Source organism: Geotrypetes seraphini, chromosome 1 (genome assembly GCF_902459505.1).
Source record: "Geotrypetes seraphini chromosome 1, aGeoSer1.1, whole genome shotgun sequence".
NCBI lineage: Eukaryota > Metazoa > Chordata > Amphibia > Gymnophiona > Dermophiidae > Geotrypetes > Geotrypetes seraphini.
In genome coordinates this window covers 386,197,357-386,212,782 of record NC_047084.1, presented here as the reverse complement: position 1 = coordinate 386,212,782, position 15,426 = coordinate 386,197,357, and the positions used below count along the sequence as shown (strand labels likewise).

At 46.0% G+C, this 15,426-nt stretch overlaps 1 protein-coding gene across 5 annotated transcripts in view; it reads left to right on the top strand.

Moving 5' to 3' along the window:
* The first annotated feature begins 8,694 nt into the window (after positions 1–8,694).
* Positions 8,695–15,426, top strand: part of GAK (cyclin G associated kinase) — a 652,499-nt gene continuing 645,767 nt past the window's right edge. The window contains exon 1 of one of the 5 annotated variants that reach the window (XM_033916764.1): positions 8,695–8,998. In XM_033916764.1, the coding sequence (XP_033772655.1) occupies positions 8,854–8,998 (145 nt within the window). In that variant the 5' untranslated portion in view covers positions 8,695–8,853. The remainder of the gene's footprint in view (positions 8,999–15,426) is intronic. The other 4 variants (XM_033916747.1, XM_033916757.1, XM_033916736.1 and 1 more) reach the window with 4 other exon arrangements.

The following is a 15,426-nucleotide window of genomic DNA, read 5'->3' as shown; positions in this document are numbered from 1 at the left end:
CTTTACGTTTCCCCATATCAGTCAGAAAACAAACGTGTCACACAATAAATTCAACTTATCTTATAGCTGTTCCTACTCCAGAGGCTCCAGTGGCTCTCAAGGGGCTCATAAGGGGTATTAGGCTTTTTTATTGCTGGCCATGGCAGTAAAAGCTTCAGCGCTCATTAAATTCTTATGAGCGTTGGATTTAATATTGCCGTGGCGTTCCAGTTTTCTACCACTCTCTGGGTAAAGAAGAACTTCCTTACTTTTGTATGGAATCTATCCACTTTTAACATTAGAGAGTGCCCTCTCGTTCTCTCTACCTTGAAGAGGGTGAACAACCTATCTCTATCTACTGAGTCTATTCCCTTCATTTTCTTGAATGTTTCGATCATGTCCCCTCTCAGTCTCTTTTCAAGAGAGAAGAGGCACAGTTTCTCTAATCTGTCACTGTACGGCAACTCCTCCAGCCCCTTAACCATTTTAGTCACTCTTCTCTGGATGCAGTATTCCAGGTGGGGGCGTACCATGGCCCTGTACTGCGGCATGATAGCCTCAGATCTGTTTGTGATCCCCTTCTTAATCATTCCTAGCATTCTATTTGCCCTTTTCGCTGCCACCGTACATTGCGCGGACAGCTTCATTGAATTGTCGACCAGTACTCCCAAGTCTCTTTCCTGGGGGGTCTCTCCGAGTACCGTGCCAGACATCCTGTATTCGTGTATAAGATTTTTGTTACCAACATGCTTCACCTTACACTTATCCATGTTAAACCTTATTTGTCATGTCGCAGTCCATTTCTCAAGTGTGTTTATGTCACGTTGCAGGTGGTGGAGGGGTTTGTTCTGTGCTATCAAAAAAAAAATCGAGTTCCGAGTGAGAAAGTGTGACAGGAGAGAGATTTTGAGAGTGCCAGTGTGATAGAAAGTGAGAGAGAGACTGTGTGAGAGATTGGGAGAGTGAGATACCGTGCAGTGAGAAAGGGTGTGAGAATGTATGACCACCAGAGTGAGTTTGTGAGAGAGAGTATATGAGTGAAAGTGGGTGTGATGGTGAAGAGAAAGGAGCCTAATTACTCCCTAGGGGAGACTGAGTCACTAGTGGAGCTCTGCCTCCGCTATGAGGCTTGGGCCTTTGGCCACAATAATTGCAGGCCACCCCACAGTGTTGCCATTAGAGTCTGCCCACGGATTCGCGACATCCTCCATAGGTGAGCATCACCCACTACCCATCACTATGTAAGCCCACACAGGTAGCCTGTGCTCCTTTATGCTCCAAAGCTGTCAGCAATGGCCTCTTAATACAAGGGCCCCCCCAAACCTTCTGGCAAGTAGCCTCTTGCTATTGGATGCCAATAAATAATATAATTGATATAAATAAAGAAATGGAAATAGCAATAGTAATATATATGTTTATAGATAGATAGTTAAATAAAACATTTGCTTGCCAATATATTGTTATGTACCTACATCATCAAAATAATAATGAGAAATAATATGCCCAGTGCCCTCATAACTCTGCTGTTTGATTGGTAGAAACAAATGCTTGTCATCTGACCCCCATTCTCCACAATGTTGTTCTTGCAGGCACTTTGTGGTGCACAGACCTTGAATCCCTCGCGCAGATACAGGAGGGTGAACAGTGATTACCCAGCCCTCATCCGGCGCACAAGACACTGCCTCAGAGCCTGGCGTAAGTCATCTTCTCCCTCCCTCCCTCCAGTAACTACAACTGGCCAGGTCTCCTATCATGTCTTAGATGTGATGTTCCTACCTCTTCTCTGCATCTGCTATTCCCAGGACATTCAAAAATGAGATGACATGGAAAATTGTGTCAGGGGGGAAGGCAGGCATATATATGCAAAGTATTGTCACACAAGAATCAAATAGTAGTAACAGTATTCTTCAAAAATTATAAAATATTACCAGCCAGTGGTGGGTATCGCCCTCAGAATAACACATTCAACAGAACTGTGGAGAATTTTTAGCCACTCACTGCTTATCATAGGCAAAAAAACTCCACAGATGCATTATGTAACTTTCAATAGGAACAAAGCTCACAACTGTGCACAGGGAAATATATACAAAAACACATTTAGCAGAAAGAATGCAGATGCTTAATTTTTCCCCATGCACAGTTGTGTACTTTGAAGAATATACACAGAGTACCCATTGGTTATAACAGATACATTCTCCCACACACTCATATATATTCATTGCTGCAGCTTGGCAAACTTAAAAGAAAACAAAAAAACACATTCACCAACAGTGGGTATTAAACCCTGCCACTGTAGCACCTTATCCCAAACCACTGCACCACAGCATCAAGTGACAGAAGGGAAACGGATAAAAGACAAGAGCCGTAACAGACCACTCACTATATTTCGGAGCCTTTGAATTGATAACCCCTCACAGTCACCCATAGTGCACTCATAAGAATAGCCTTACTGGGTCAGACCAATGGTGCACCAAGCCCAGTAGCCCATTCTCATGGTGGCCAATCCAGGTCACTAGTACCTGGCCAAAACCCAAGGTGTAACAATATTCCATGCTACCAATACAGGGCAAGCAGTGGCTTCTCCCATAACAGACTATGGAATTTTCCTCCAGGAACTTGTCCAAACCTTTCTTAAAACCAGCTATGCTATCTGCTCTTACCACATCCTCTGGCAACGCGTTCCAGAGCTTAATTATTCTCCGAGTGAAAAATTCCTCCTATTGGTTTTAAAAGTATTTCCGTGTAACTTCGAGTGTCCCCTAGTCTTTGTAATTTTTGACAGAGTGAAAAATCGATCCACTTCTACCCGTTCTACTCCACTCAGGATTTTGTAGACTTCAATCATAACTCCCCTCAGCCGTCTCTTTTCCAAGCTGAAGAGCCCTAACCATTTTAGTCTTTCTTCATACGAGAGGAGTTCCATCCCCTTTACCATCTTGGTTGCTCTTCTTTGAACCTTTTCTAGCGCCACTATATCTTTCTTGAGATAAGGAGACCAGAATTGAATGCAGTACTCCAAATGAGGTCGCACCATGGAGTGATACAGGGGCATTATGACATTCTTAGTCTTGTTAAACATCCCTTTTTTATTAATTCCCAGCATCCTGTTTGTTTTTTTGGCTGCCGCCGTACATTAGGCGGGTTTCATCATATTGTCTACAATGACACCCAGATCCTTGCACACACCACAGTCAGCTGCACAGGTTGGAAGCTGCCTTGTAAGACATACCAGAAACTCTGAAACCTGCATGCCAGTATGTATTTGAAGTCTATCTGTGTTTCAATTCTGCACCACCCCACTCTTTCACACTGCCAGGCCACCTGTCAGGGTTCTATCCTATGTCATGTCATTGCTGCCACCCCTCAAAGCTCACTGCCTTGTGCATGTGCTATTCCCTGCCAGCTGTTCTAGTATGCAACCCATGCATGATGTGGTCATCCTAACTATGTTCTTACCGCAAGGATAGCATGCTGCTGAGGAGCTGTCCCAGGAGGTTGTCCAGGAGCTGGCCCAGGAGGCAGAAGAGGAGGAGGTAAAGGAGCAGAGTTCATGAGAGGTCCCAGAGGACATATATACTGACATGCCATCTCTGGAAGGGGATGAGTATGGAGGCAGCTGCCCAGCCCCAACGCCTTGCTGTCCTGGGAGTGCCCCCAAGAGTCATCACCCCCACTGAAGGTAATATACAGCTCCTGCAGCTAGTGAGGCAGATGCACCAGAGTTTTAATGAGCAGAGACAGCTCCTGCAGGAGGTGATGGGGCTTCTGTGGCAGCTGCTAGCCATTTTTCAGGAGCCTCTGTAACTAGAGAAGGGCCAAAAGTAATACTGGACAGGCTAATGGTGCATTGAGGCCCACATCATTTTACCAACAGTGTCCAGGGCAGCTCACAAGTAGCTGGCAGAATCCCAGTGACTGAAAGGACATCACAAGGCCTATTCTTGCATTATTCTGTGGACTTTAAAACTGCATCTCATTGGGACATATGACTATATGTGATGGGACGTCATCAACCTACTTGATGTTAATGGCTGTTGTGTGAAATGCTGTCACCACATTCTCTGCCAACAATTGCAAGTGTAGATATGTGATGCAGAGCAGTGTTCTTCAACCGCCAATCCGTGGAAAATTTCTGCCAGTCCGTGCAGGGCCGGCAAGATCGGTGCGCAAAACTCCTGCTGGTCTATGCAGAGCCAGCAAGAGCCTCTGACAGTAGCTTCCTCCCCTTCCCTCCGCTCCCCTCCCAGCAGCTCTCATTACTTGCCTGCAGCAGCAATTCACTTTGGCAGCCTTGGGGCTTTTGCTGAGTCGCGGCCCGCCTCTGATGATGCAACTTCCTCTTTCCTCAGAGGCGGCACGACCCATGAAAGGACCCAAGACTGTAAGTACTGAGAGCTGCTGGGAGGGGAGTGGAGGGAAGGGGAGGAAGCCACTGTTGGAGGCTGGGAAACTGCTGGATAAAGGGAGAGCTGCTACTGGACCTGGAGGGAGGGAGAAGGAGAGATGCTGCTGGGAAGGGAGGAGGGGAAGGAAAGAGAGTTACTGTTGGATAGGGGGAGGAGGGAAGGGGATAAAGAAAAAAGGAAGGAAACAGCTGGCAGGGAGATTAGAGGAGGGGAAGGGGTCTGGGTGGAATGGAGAGATCAGATGAGGGAAAGGGGAGAGACAAGAATGAGAAAGTAGAGAGAGATTGATGCTGGGAAGGGGGTAGCAGAGAAATAAGGAGAGATGGACAAAGATGCTAGATGTGGTATAGGAGAAATAAAAATGAAGAGAGCAGTGAAGCTGGAATGAATCATGTAAAAAGGAGAGAGGGGGGCGCAGGCTGGATGGAAAGGGGAGAGGGGCATAGAAAGAAGGCAGATACCATATGGAAGGGGGAGAGGGCAGACAGTGGATGGAAGGGGCAGATGCTGGAAGGAAGAGAGTAAAAAGAAGATGAAAGCAGAAACCAGAGACGACAAAAGGTAGAAAAATTAATTTTATTTCTATTTTGTGATTAGAATATATCAGATTTGAAATATGCATCCTGCTAGAACTGGTGTTAGACATAACTGGGGACTGGAAAGCCCAGGCAGTGCTTCTTTATCTTCAAGCTGGCTTAGGGCTCTCTCCCCTAACACCATTCCTGTCATGTGTGACTGCGGTATTCTGTTAGCATGATATTTCTGTGATGCATTCTGTAATAATTTGGCTTATTCAGTTTTCTTGATAGTAGAGGGGATATATGTGAAGGGGAGGGGAGACAGAGGTTTGTTGATCCTTGCTCTGTATTATTTGTATTTATAAAATGACAATTGTACAGAATATTATTTCTTTTTATACTTTAATAAAATACGTTCAATATAAAATCATAACTGAGGCTTGTGCGGATGGGATCAGATGGCTTGCAGCAGTGGTCCCAAACTCAAAACCCTTTGCAGGGCCATATTTTGGATTTGTAGGTATTTGGAGGGCCTCAGAAAAAAAAAAATATTAATGTCTTATTTAAGAAATGACAATTTTGCATTAGGTAAAACTCTTTATAGTTTATAAATCTTTCCTTTTGGCTAAGTTTTAATAATAATATTGTAATTTATAGCTAGAGACATATGATCAAAAAACTGTTTTATTTTATTTTGTGATTATGATAAACATACTGAGGGCCTCAAAATGGCGGCCCGCAAGTTTGAGACCACTGGTTTGCAGCGACTGAGCTCGCGGGGACGGGGCGGAAACAGGGTTTTTTTTTATTTCAGTCTTAGTAGTTTGCTGGTCCACATAATAATTCTTTAATTTCCACCGGTCCATAGGTGTAAAAAGGTTGAAGAACACTGATGTAGAGAAGCTAATAACAAGGTGATGGTTAAGGTGATAGTGTACAATTGTTTTATGAACACGAGTGTTCCAATCCTGTGATTAAGGTAGGGAGACAAGCATATGGTGGGCCCATGTTTACTAAAAAAAAAAAAGGTACCCTCCTCACATCTGGGAAAATGAGCTATCAGCAGGCCTGAAATTTCCTAGAAATGATAACATTAAACCATTGAATGGAATGTGATGGGGACCAGTAATGATTGACAAGTTGAGAAAACGGGAATGGAAATTCTATATTGCGTTTATGAAGTTACACCTTTAAATTGGTTTACATATATTCAAGTAATTATGGCCCAACATTGGAGGATGGCCAATGTTACGCTGATTTTAAAAAGGGTTCTAGGGGAGATCCAGGAAATTACAGACCGGTAAGCCTGACTTCAGTACCTGGCAAAATGGTGGAAACAATTATAAATAAAATTGTGGAACAAGTAGACAAACAAGATTTAATGAGACAGAGTCAGCATGGGTTCAGCCGAGGGAGATCTTGCCTCACCAATTTGCTTGACTTCTTTGATGGTGTGAATACACATGTGGATAAAGGTGAGCTGGTTGATATTGTGTATCTAGATTTTCAGAAAGCTTTTGACAAAGTTCCTCCTGAGAGGCTCCTAAGAAAATTGAAGTCATATGATGGGAGGCAAAGTTTAGTTGTGGATTAGGAATACCGAGGGTAGGGTTAAACGGTAATTTTTCTCAATGGAGGAGAATAAACAGTGGCGTGCCGCAGGGATCTGTACTGGGACTGGTGCTATTTAACTTATTTATAAATGATCTGGAAATTGGAACGACGAGTGAGGTGATTAAATTTGCAGATGACACTAAACTATTCAAAGTTGTTAAAACGCATGCGGATTGTGAAACATTTCAGACGGACCTTAGGAAATTGGAAGATTGGGCGTCCAAGTGGCAGATGAAATTTAATGTGGACAAATGCAAAGTGATGCACATTGGGAAGAATAACCCAAATCACAGTTACCAGATGCTAGGGTCCACCTTGGCAGTTAGCACCCAATTAAAGGATCTGGGTGTTATCCACCCAATGTGTGGCGGAGGCCAGAAAAGCAAACAAGATGCTAGGAATTATTTAAAAAGGGATGGTTAACAAGGCTAATAATGTCTCTATCGCTCCATGGTGTGACCTCACCTGGAGTATTGCGTTCAATTCTGGTCTCCTTATCTCAAGAAAGATATAGCGGCACTAGAAAAGGTTCAAAGAAGAGCGACCAAGATGATAAGGGGATAGAACTCCTCTCGTATGAGGAAAGACTAAAAAGGTTAGGGCTCTTTAGCTTGAAAAAGAGAAGGCTGAGGGGAGTTATGATTGAAATCTACAAAATTCTGAGTGTAGTAGAACAGGTACAAGTATCAAAAATTACAAAGACTAGGAGACTCTCGATGAAACTGCAGGGAAATACTTTTAAAATTAAAAGGAGGAAACATTTTTTCACTCAGAGAATAGTTATGCTCTGGAACGCGTTGCCAGAGGTTGTGGTAAAAGTGGATAGCATAGCTGGTTTTAATAAAGGTTTGGACAAATTCCCGGAGGTAAATTCCATAGTCTGTTATTAAAACATGAGGGGGGGAGGGGTTTGGTCAGGTCCAGAAGTGCTGCACAAGGGGTTGGGAGGGATGGAAAGCTGCTGCACATGGGGGGAGAGATGAAGAATTGCTAGACATGGGCTAGAGAAGAGGAAGGGATAGGCAACAAAGAGGTAGAAAGGGGTGGGAGGGAAAAATCCTGCATATGGTGGAGGGGAGGGAGACATGCATAGAGAGGAGAAATATTGGACAGAGGGTTACCAGATTTTCCTGAAGAAAAATCCAGACCCATGGCTACACCCCCAGGCCTGCCCAGTTCTGCCCGCATCACACCCCAACTTGCCCCCCAGCCCCACCCCCTTGACCTGGTCATTACATTGGAACATAATTTGTGCATGTGATGCGATGATGTTGCGTGTGACATCACTACATTGCATCTGCGCGTTTATGGATGCTGTCCCGACGTTAAAAGCTTTTTAAAACCCAGACAAAGTGCAAGTTTTGAAAAGCTGTCTGGGGAAATCTGGACATCTGTTAACTCTACATAGGGTGGAAGGCAGGTTGAGATGGTGCAGAGGGAGAGAGAAGGAAATGTTGCACATAATAATGGAGGGGAGGAAGGGAGAGATGCTGCAAAGAGGGGAAGAGAGGTTTGAGCCAGGGCACAGGAAAAGAGAAAGAGAGATGGTAGAGTGGGAAAGAGTGCCATAGTGGCAATAGAAGGGAAGGTACAGAGATGGAAGATGGATGGTGAACATGGAGAAAAAAATAAAACATCAAATGGTCTGGAGACCTTGGGGTGCCAGTTAATAGAAGCCAAACAGAAACCAGAGCCTGGGACTAACATGATTTGAATAATAAAATGACCAGACAAGAAAAGGTAGAAAAAATAATTTTATTTTCTATTTTGTATGTCAGATTTGAAATGTGTATCCTGCCAGAGCTGGTATTAGACAGTGAGCTTGAGCTAGGACCTAATAGAGGAAAAGTCTTTTTTGTTTATATCACACCACAGGCATGGGGTTGGAGAGGTTGTAACCGTATGAATGTTAAATTGTAACCCATTCTAACTCTCTGGGGAGGGCGGGCTATAGAAATAATTACATAAGTAAAATTACTAAAAATATTTTGTTTATATATGTGTGTGTGTGGTTTAAAAATGTTCTGCCTCGGGTGTCACATAAGCTAGGTACGCCACCGGCTCTAGTCACGCAATTCTTTTACCTATCCTTTAGTATGTGCTTCTCACGACCGTCTAGCGCACACTTGTCTTACAGGTTCAGAGGGCGAGGCGACCAAGGCCCATGCGTGATGCGTCACTGATTTTCGTCACGTTTGCCGGAAGCGCGGCACGGAAGCTGTAGCCGACCGTGTTGCCAAGGCGGAGGGAACCGGAACCGGCTGAGACCGTGTCTTCCGATATCTTATGGGTGTTTGCCGTCTGGAGATCACTTAGCGCACTTTGCCAGTAGAAGAATGTCACTGTTACAGTCGGCGCTTGAGTTCCTGGCTGGTCCCGGCTCCCTTGGGGCCGTCTCCGGCAGAGACCAGAACGACTTCGTGGGTCAGACGGTGGAGCTGGGGGCCCTGCGTCTGCGCGTCAAGCGTGTTATCGCAGAAGGTGAGTTGCAAAGGCCTGGGAAGGGGAGAGGCAGCAGGGGAGGATTTCAGGAAATAACTTTTGGTTGAAAAATGGAAGGCGCGAAGCTCAATAAAGTTCACTTTTTCCTGGATATGCTGTAGTGTTCAATATCAAAGGATGCTTAAAGCACCCATTGTACCTGTAGAGTTGGTATCTATAGGATCGGCGTTTGCTGCAGTGTCTACGTTTCGGTGAGGTCGGTTCACCGCTTCTTGTGTCGCATTAGTTGAGATGGTGGGTGCCTGCTCTACCACCTGCTGTGGAGGACCTCCCCCTCCCCCCCCCCATACTTTTATGCGAGAAAGGAGTGAAGACGGCGATTACGTTATGTTAAATTTGGGGATTGGTTGGCAAGGGTATGCGTGTAGCTTGTGTCCCTGGATTCTCTGGAGCTTTAAAGTACCACCTTAAGACCAGAGTGTAAATTTCATTTGGCTGTCGCTGCTGGTTTTCGTATGGGACAAGCCCCCATGCTTACCTGTTATGACTGGCGTTTTGCCCTGTCCCCCTGCCCTACAGTTCACCAGTGGGGGCGGGATTAAGCAAAGGAGGATTATGTTTGAGAGCTTCTATACTGCTACTAATGACTGGGGAGTCAACTCAGAGCGGTTTATATGAACCTCTGCAAAGGCTATACTACATGAGCTTCTGTAAATGTGCTTTGATACATTAGCTTCTGTAGAGATGTTACCTTAAGGAGTTGTGAGGTGTTACAATGCATGGGCTCTATATTGAAATACACAGAGCTCTGTGATGGTGTTACAGAGTTATTAATACTGGTTATGCCAATAATTCATCTTCCTACTTATATGCACATGTTTATACCAAATCAGTTGTCCTATGTATGTACACCTGTAATACTAGGTTTACTGTTGTCGCTAAATACACTATACTGTACACTTTTTACATACCTTTTAAGGAGGCTGGTCATTTCAACTAAATATAATTTATTTATATGCATCCCTGAAAGATCTGTTTCCTCTCTCTGTCCAGCAGGTATTTGCTTCCAGGAGGACTGCATCCACCTGGGTCCAGCCCCATTGCTTCCTAGAGGGCTGCATCCTCCTGGATCAATAATTTACTTTCACAATAAGTGCTCCTTCTATCCAGATAGAGTTGTTAAGTCATATTGGAATTGCTTCTTGAAAATGCTTCCACTACTTTTTTTCTGTAGCATTCATTGCTGTTGTAGGATACTGCTGATTATAAAAGAACTGCTTATACTGTTTCCCCGAAAATAAGACACTGTCATATTAATTTTGAGCCCCAAAAACGCACTAGGTCTTATTTTCGGGGTAGGTCTTCTTTTTTTCATGTACAATTATCATCTCTCCCTTCCTTTCCTCCACCCCAATTCTTCCTCTTTCCTTTCTCCCCCCCCCCACATGTGCAGCATCTTTGCTCCCCTCTCACACATCCCCTTGTGCCTTCCCTCCCTCCCATCCCTTGTGCAGCAGAATCCTTGCACAGCTTCAGTCTCTTCCTTCCTCCCATCCCCCCTTGTGCAGCCAAACCCCCCCCCCGACACTTCCATCTCTCCCTCCCATTAGACCGTCGCCCATCGCAAGACTGATATACCTTGCAAACGGCAGTGTCGGCAAAAATCTAATCAGGCTGCTTTGTGGCCTTCACTTTTCCCAGGCGTTCCGTGTGCCGCGTTGCTGATGACATCATCAGTGATGTGGCAGAGGAACACCCGAGAGGGAGAAGAGAAATCCGTAAAGCAGCCTGATTATATTTTTGCTGACGCTGCCATTTGCAAGATATATCAGTCTTGCGATGGGCGATGTCTAATGGGAGGGAGAGATGGAAGTGTCGGGTGGGGGGGGGATGGCGGACAGTGCTGCTGCTGGCAACTAGGGCTTATATTAAGACTTACCCCGAAATCATGCTAGGGCTTATTTCCGGGGTAGGTCTTATTTTCAGGGAAACACGATACTACCCACACCAAAGAAATTTTTATTTATTAGTTTTCAAAACTGTATAATTTAAGTCAAATATTTCCACCCTTTGTCATAACTCAAATAAGGTCTGCATAGTCTTTGGACCTTCATTCCTCATAGGGTGATTTACCTCTGATATACACTTCCCCCTCCCCCCTTACCCTTGGATTAGCTGTGTGAGTCTCTAGATGCTAATGAATGCAAAAATCATCTGATATCCATTCTTTAGACATATTATAGATGAATCATTATATTTTGTCTTTCCAACTATTTCAGACCTCTATTCCTGCTTTGGCCAGTTGTTAGGTTTGTGGAAGGTTTTTGAAGACTGTGCTAATGATCTTTTTTCTGTGATGTATTCATTTTATGACCCTTTTCTGTTGTATTCTTTACTTTAGGTGTGCTGGCCCATAAGTTTGATAAAACAGACATAAGTCTTCCTCCTAGATGTATGCATCTTCTACTTTCCTATGTCTTATAATACTGTATTTTTCGCTCCATAAGACGCACCCTAGATTTAGAGGAGGAAAACAAGAAAAAAAACATTCTGAACCAAATTCTCCCTACCAGACTCTGCACCCAACCCCCACACTCCATGCCAGGCTCTGCACCCTGTCCCCCATCTGGTGGTTTAATGGCAGGCCGGGATAGGGCACAGGCAGGCAGGGCCCCCCCAACCCGAGGCAAGTAGGCAGGGCTCCCCCCCCCTTACTTTAACTCCTCCAGCGGTCCAGCGCTGTAGGGCAGGAGCTTTCAGCCTGCTGCCTTTCCCTCCCGCTTTCTTCTGAGCAGCAGCGGCAAGAAGGTAGGTGCGAGTTTTTCGTTCCCTGCCTTGTCCCGTGCTGCTTCCAGTTGCATCAGAGGAGAAGGTTTTGCCCACAGACGCATTCGACTGCAGGCAGATTCCGGCGGCTTGAGCAAGTTGCTCTCTAAATTTAAAACGCACCGTGAAGGTAATTGGGAGGGAGGGAAGAGAGGTACGGAAGGGTGGTGAGGTGGCGAGAGGAAAAGGTGGTAGTGGAAAGGAACAGACACTGAAGGGGGATGGAGAGGAACAGAAGCTGAAAGGAAATGGGTAACAGAGAGTGGGGAGAAGACGCTGAAGGGAAATGGGGAACACAGAGTGGGGAGAAGAAATAGATGACAGACCATAGGGAAAGAGATGGATGCCAGACCAATTGGGGGGGTGAAGGGAGAGGCACAGTAACAGAGTAAATGGAAGACGCAGAGAGAAGACAGACTGTGGATGGAAGGAATTGATTGAGAAGATGAAGAAAGCAGTTGTATTGATAAAAATTTATAAACAAAGCCCTGCCATCTGAACATCTTTCTCTAGTTCAGCAGCCAGAACTTTGATTTATAAGGAAAGAATAAGCTAAATATTGCAGTACTAAGGCTTGTATGGATGCTGCAGGGACAGTAGTTGCAGGGACGGGGCAGGAAAGTGGTCGTGGGGATGGGGTGGTCACAGGGACAGTGGTCGCAGGGACGGGGCAATGACGGGGACAAATTTTTTTTTTCTCCGTGTTATTCTCTACTCTGAGCTACCTGTGACAGGAATTTGGCTCCTGTGGGCCACTGTGAGCCGTACAGGGATTTTTGGGAGATTAGAGAGAGAACACTGCATAGTCGGAGACTTTTCAAGAAGTTTATTCATGAGAAACAAAACGCAAAATGTTCAGCCTGATTACAACAAAAGCAGTTTGTGCAGTAAGGAAGAAAAAAAAAACAACAACAAGCAAATACAAGATTCAAACAGTGCCAGAATGCTCCACAACATATGAGTGCCTCAGCAGGCAGAGAAACCCCCCCCCCCCAAAAAAAAAAAAAACACAAAAAAACCCTTTAAACAGTGTTTCAGGATTGTTAGTATGTGTGCTGTCCTGTACAACTTCACTTTCCATTACTTGAACTTCACTGGTCTCACTCCTTTCCCAGCAGGGGTGAGCTCAGTCCTGGCTTCCAGCAGCCTTTGAGTTTTCTCCTCCCTGGGCTAATCAGTGCTGAGCAAACAAACAGGTGATTAGAAAGCTCCTGTTTCTGGTCCAGTCTTCACAGCAAGCAGAGAGAAAAACAAACAGTCTTTTAAAGTTCCATTCAAAAACATGAAAACAAACACACTACTTTCAGGAATTACCAGCAGCAGGGAAAAATAAAAAGGTAAGTTTGTTCCAGGCTTAGATTTCTAGGGCTAGATTCACTAACCCTCCTATCTGTGTTCTATCCGTTTCCATTTGCATGCAGGCTGACAAATTCACTAAAGGCCTGCATACAAATGGAGAGGATCATTGGCACGCCCCCAGCCAACTGCACAGATTGCTAAAGCCCTGACAGTAGTGACAGTAGAAACAGCCTCCTGTCACTGCTGTCAGGGCTTCTGCCGGCTTAAAAATTTTTTTTTAATCGGGCAGATAACACACGCAAAATATCTGCCCGATTTAAAAAAAAAATTACCCCCCCCCAACAAGTGCACCAAACCCCCTCCCTCCCCGAACCCCACAAGAAATTTGCCCCACAGCCTACTCTCTGCTGCCCCAAAGCTCTGCCCGAATCTGCCTGCCCCGACTCTCCCGCCCCGAATCTCTCCTGCCACCCCGCTCTCGCCCTGAATCTCTCCAGCTCTTCCCTGCACTGGGAGCCCATGGTTTTAACCCGCGTGTTAAAGTGGGTTTAAACCATGAGCTCCCTGGCCTACAAAAAAGTACTGTATTTTTCGCTCTATAAGACACACTAAATTTAGAGGAGGAAAACAAGAAAAAAACCCATTCTGAACCAAATTCTCCCTGCCAGGCTATGCACCCAACCCCATACTCATTGCCAGGCTCTGCACCCTGTCTCCCCTCCCTGCCGGGCTCTGCACCTTGTCCCCCCCCTCTGGTGGTCTAGTGGCAGGCTGGGACAGGGCACAGATGTCAAGGCAGATCACTTTAAAATATGCAATGACACCTCAGTAACAACTATAGAAAAATAGACAAATATAGGGCAAAATATAGACAGCAGATATAAATTCTCCAAACCGACACATTTTGATCACTAAATTGAAAATAAAATTTTTCCTACCTTTGTTGTCTGGTGATTTTCTTTTTCTTTCTTTCCTCAGGCCCAACAATTGTCCCTTCTTCCCTCCCTCCTATGTTCACCTCACTGTCTTTGTCATCTTCCCCCCACCCCCCCAACTCAGGCCCAGTTGTCCCTTTCTCCCTCTCTCCTATGTTCCCCTCACTGCCTTCCAGCCTGTCCTCTTCCGCCCCCCCAAACCTGGTTTTAATTGCCTCCTGCTGCTGCCGCTTTGAGAACACATCCACAAAGCAGCAGCGGGGGTTGGGGGGACCTCCTGTCTAAAGCACCGAGAGCGAGGAATGAGTAGGGACTCAGAGGCGCTTCACTCCCTACAGCGGCTTTTCACCCCCTACGAAGAAAAATTGCTGGGAAGGGTCAGGCGGGTGCAGCAATTGCACGCTGCCAGCCCAGAAACCTTACTTCCAATGTCAATTCTGACGTCGGCGAGAAGGTCCTCGCCGATGTCAGAATTGACGTCAGGAGTAAGGCTTCTGGGCTGGCGGCGTGCAATCACTGCACCCGCTTGGCCTTACCCTTCCTCTACTTTCGGCCACAGTGAGCAACCAACAGCAGCGACGGTGGTTGAGGGGCGAGCAGTGGTGGCGGCCTAAATAAGGTAAAGGGGGTGATTGGGGTATTTGCTCCATAGTACTCAACCTTTTTTCCACCCACTTTTTTGGGAGGTAAAAGTGTGTCCTATGGAGTGAAAAATACAGTAAAATAAAGAAAAAAAAAAAAAAAAAGTCATGGCTCAGATGCATGCCCCCCCCCTCTGCATTGATGCTCTCCACAAACACGCCGACGCCACACAAAAGGCAGGAGGGATGCCAACCCCGTACCTTTAACGGAGCAGGAGGAATGCTCAACCCCTCCTGCTCCAATGCCTCCCGTGACGACTCTGAGGCCTTAGGCTCTGCCCTGGTGTATCATGTGATGCAGGGGGCGGGGCCTAAGGCCCTGATTGGCTCAGGCTCCTACCTTGAGAGGGGTCAGGGGCACCTGAGCCAATCAGGGACTTCCTTACGGCTATTGCTTTGACCAATCAGGGACTTCCTTAGGCTGAGCCCTAAGGAAGACCCTGATTGGCTCAGGTTCCCCAGACCCCTCCGAAGGTAGGAGTCTGAGCCAATCAGGGCCTTAGGCTCCTCCCCATGCATCACATGATGCAATGGGCCAGGGCCTAAGGCCCACATTAGCAGTGTCATCAGGAGGGGCAGGAGGAGTTTGTGGTTCCTCCTGCTCCCCGAAGATATCACTGGAGGCCTAAGGAGCAGGAAGGACTGAGCACCCCTCCTGCTCCCAACTTTGAGGTACAGGGGTGCCAGGCCGGGCTTGGCCGGGGGGGAGTGGTGGGAGGCCTACAGAGCAGGAGGCATTGAGCACCCCTCCTGCGCCCAACTGTTA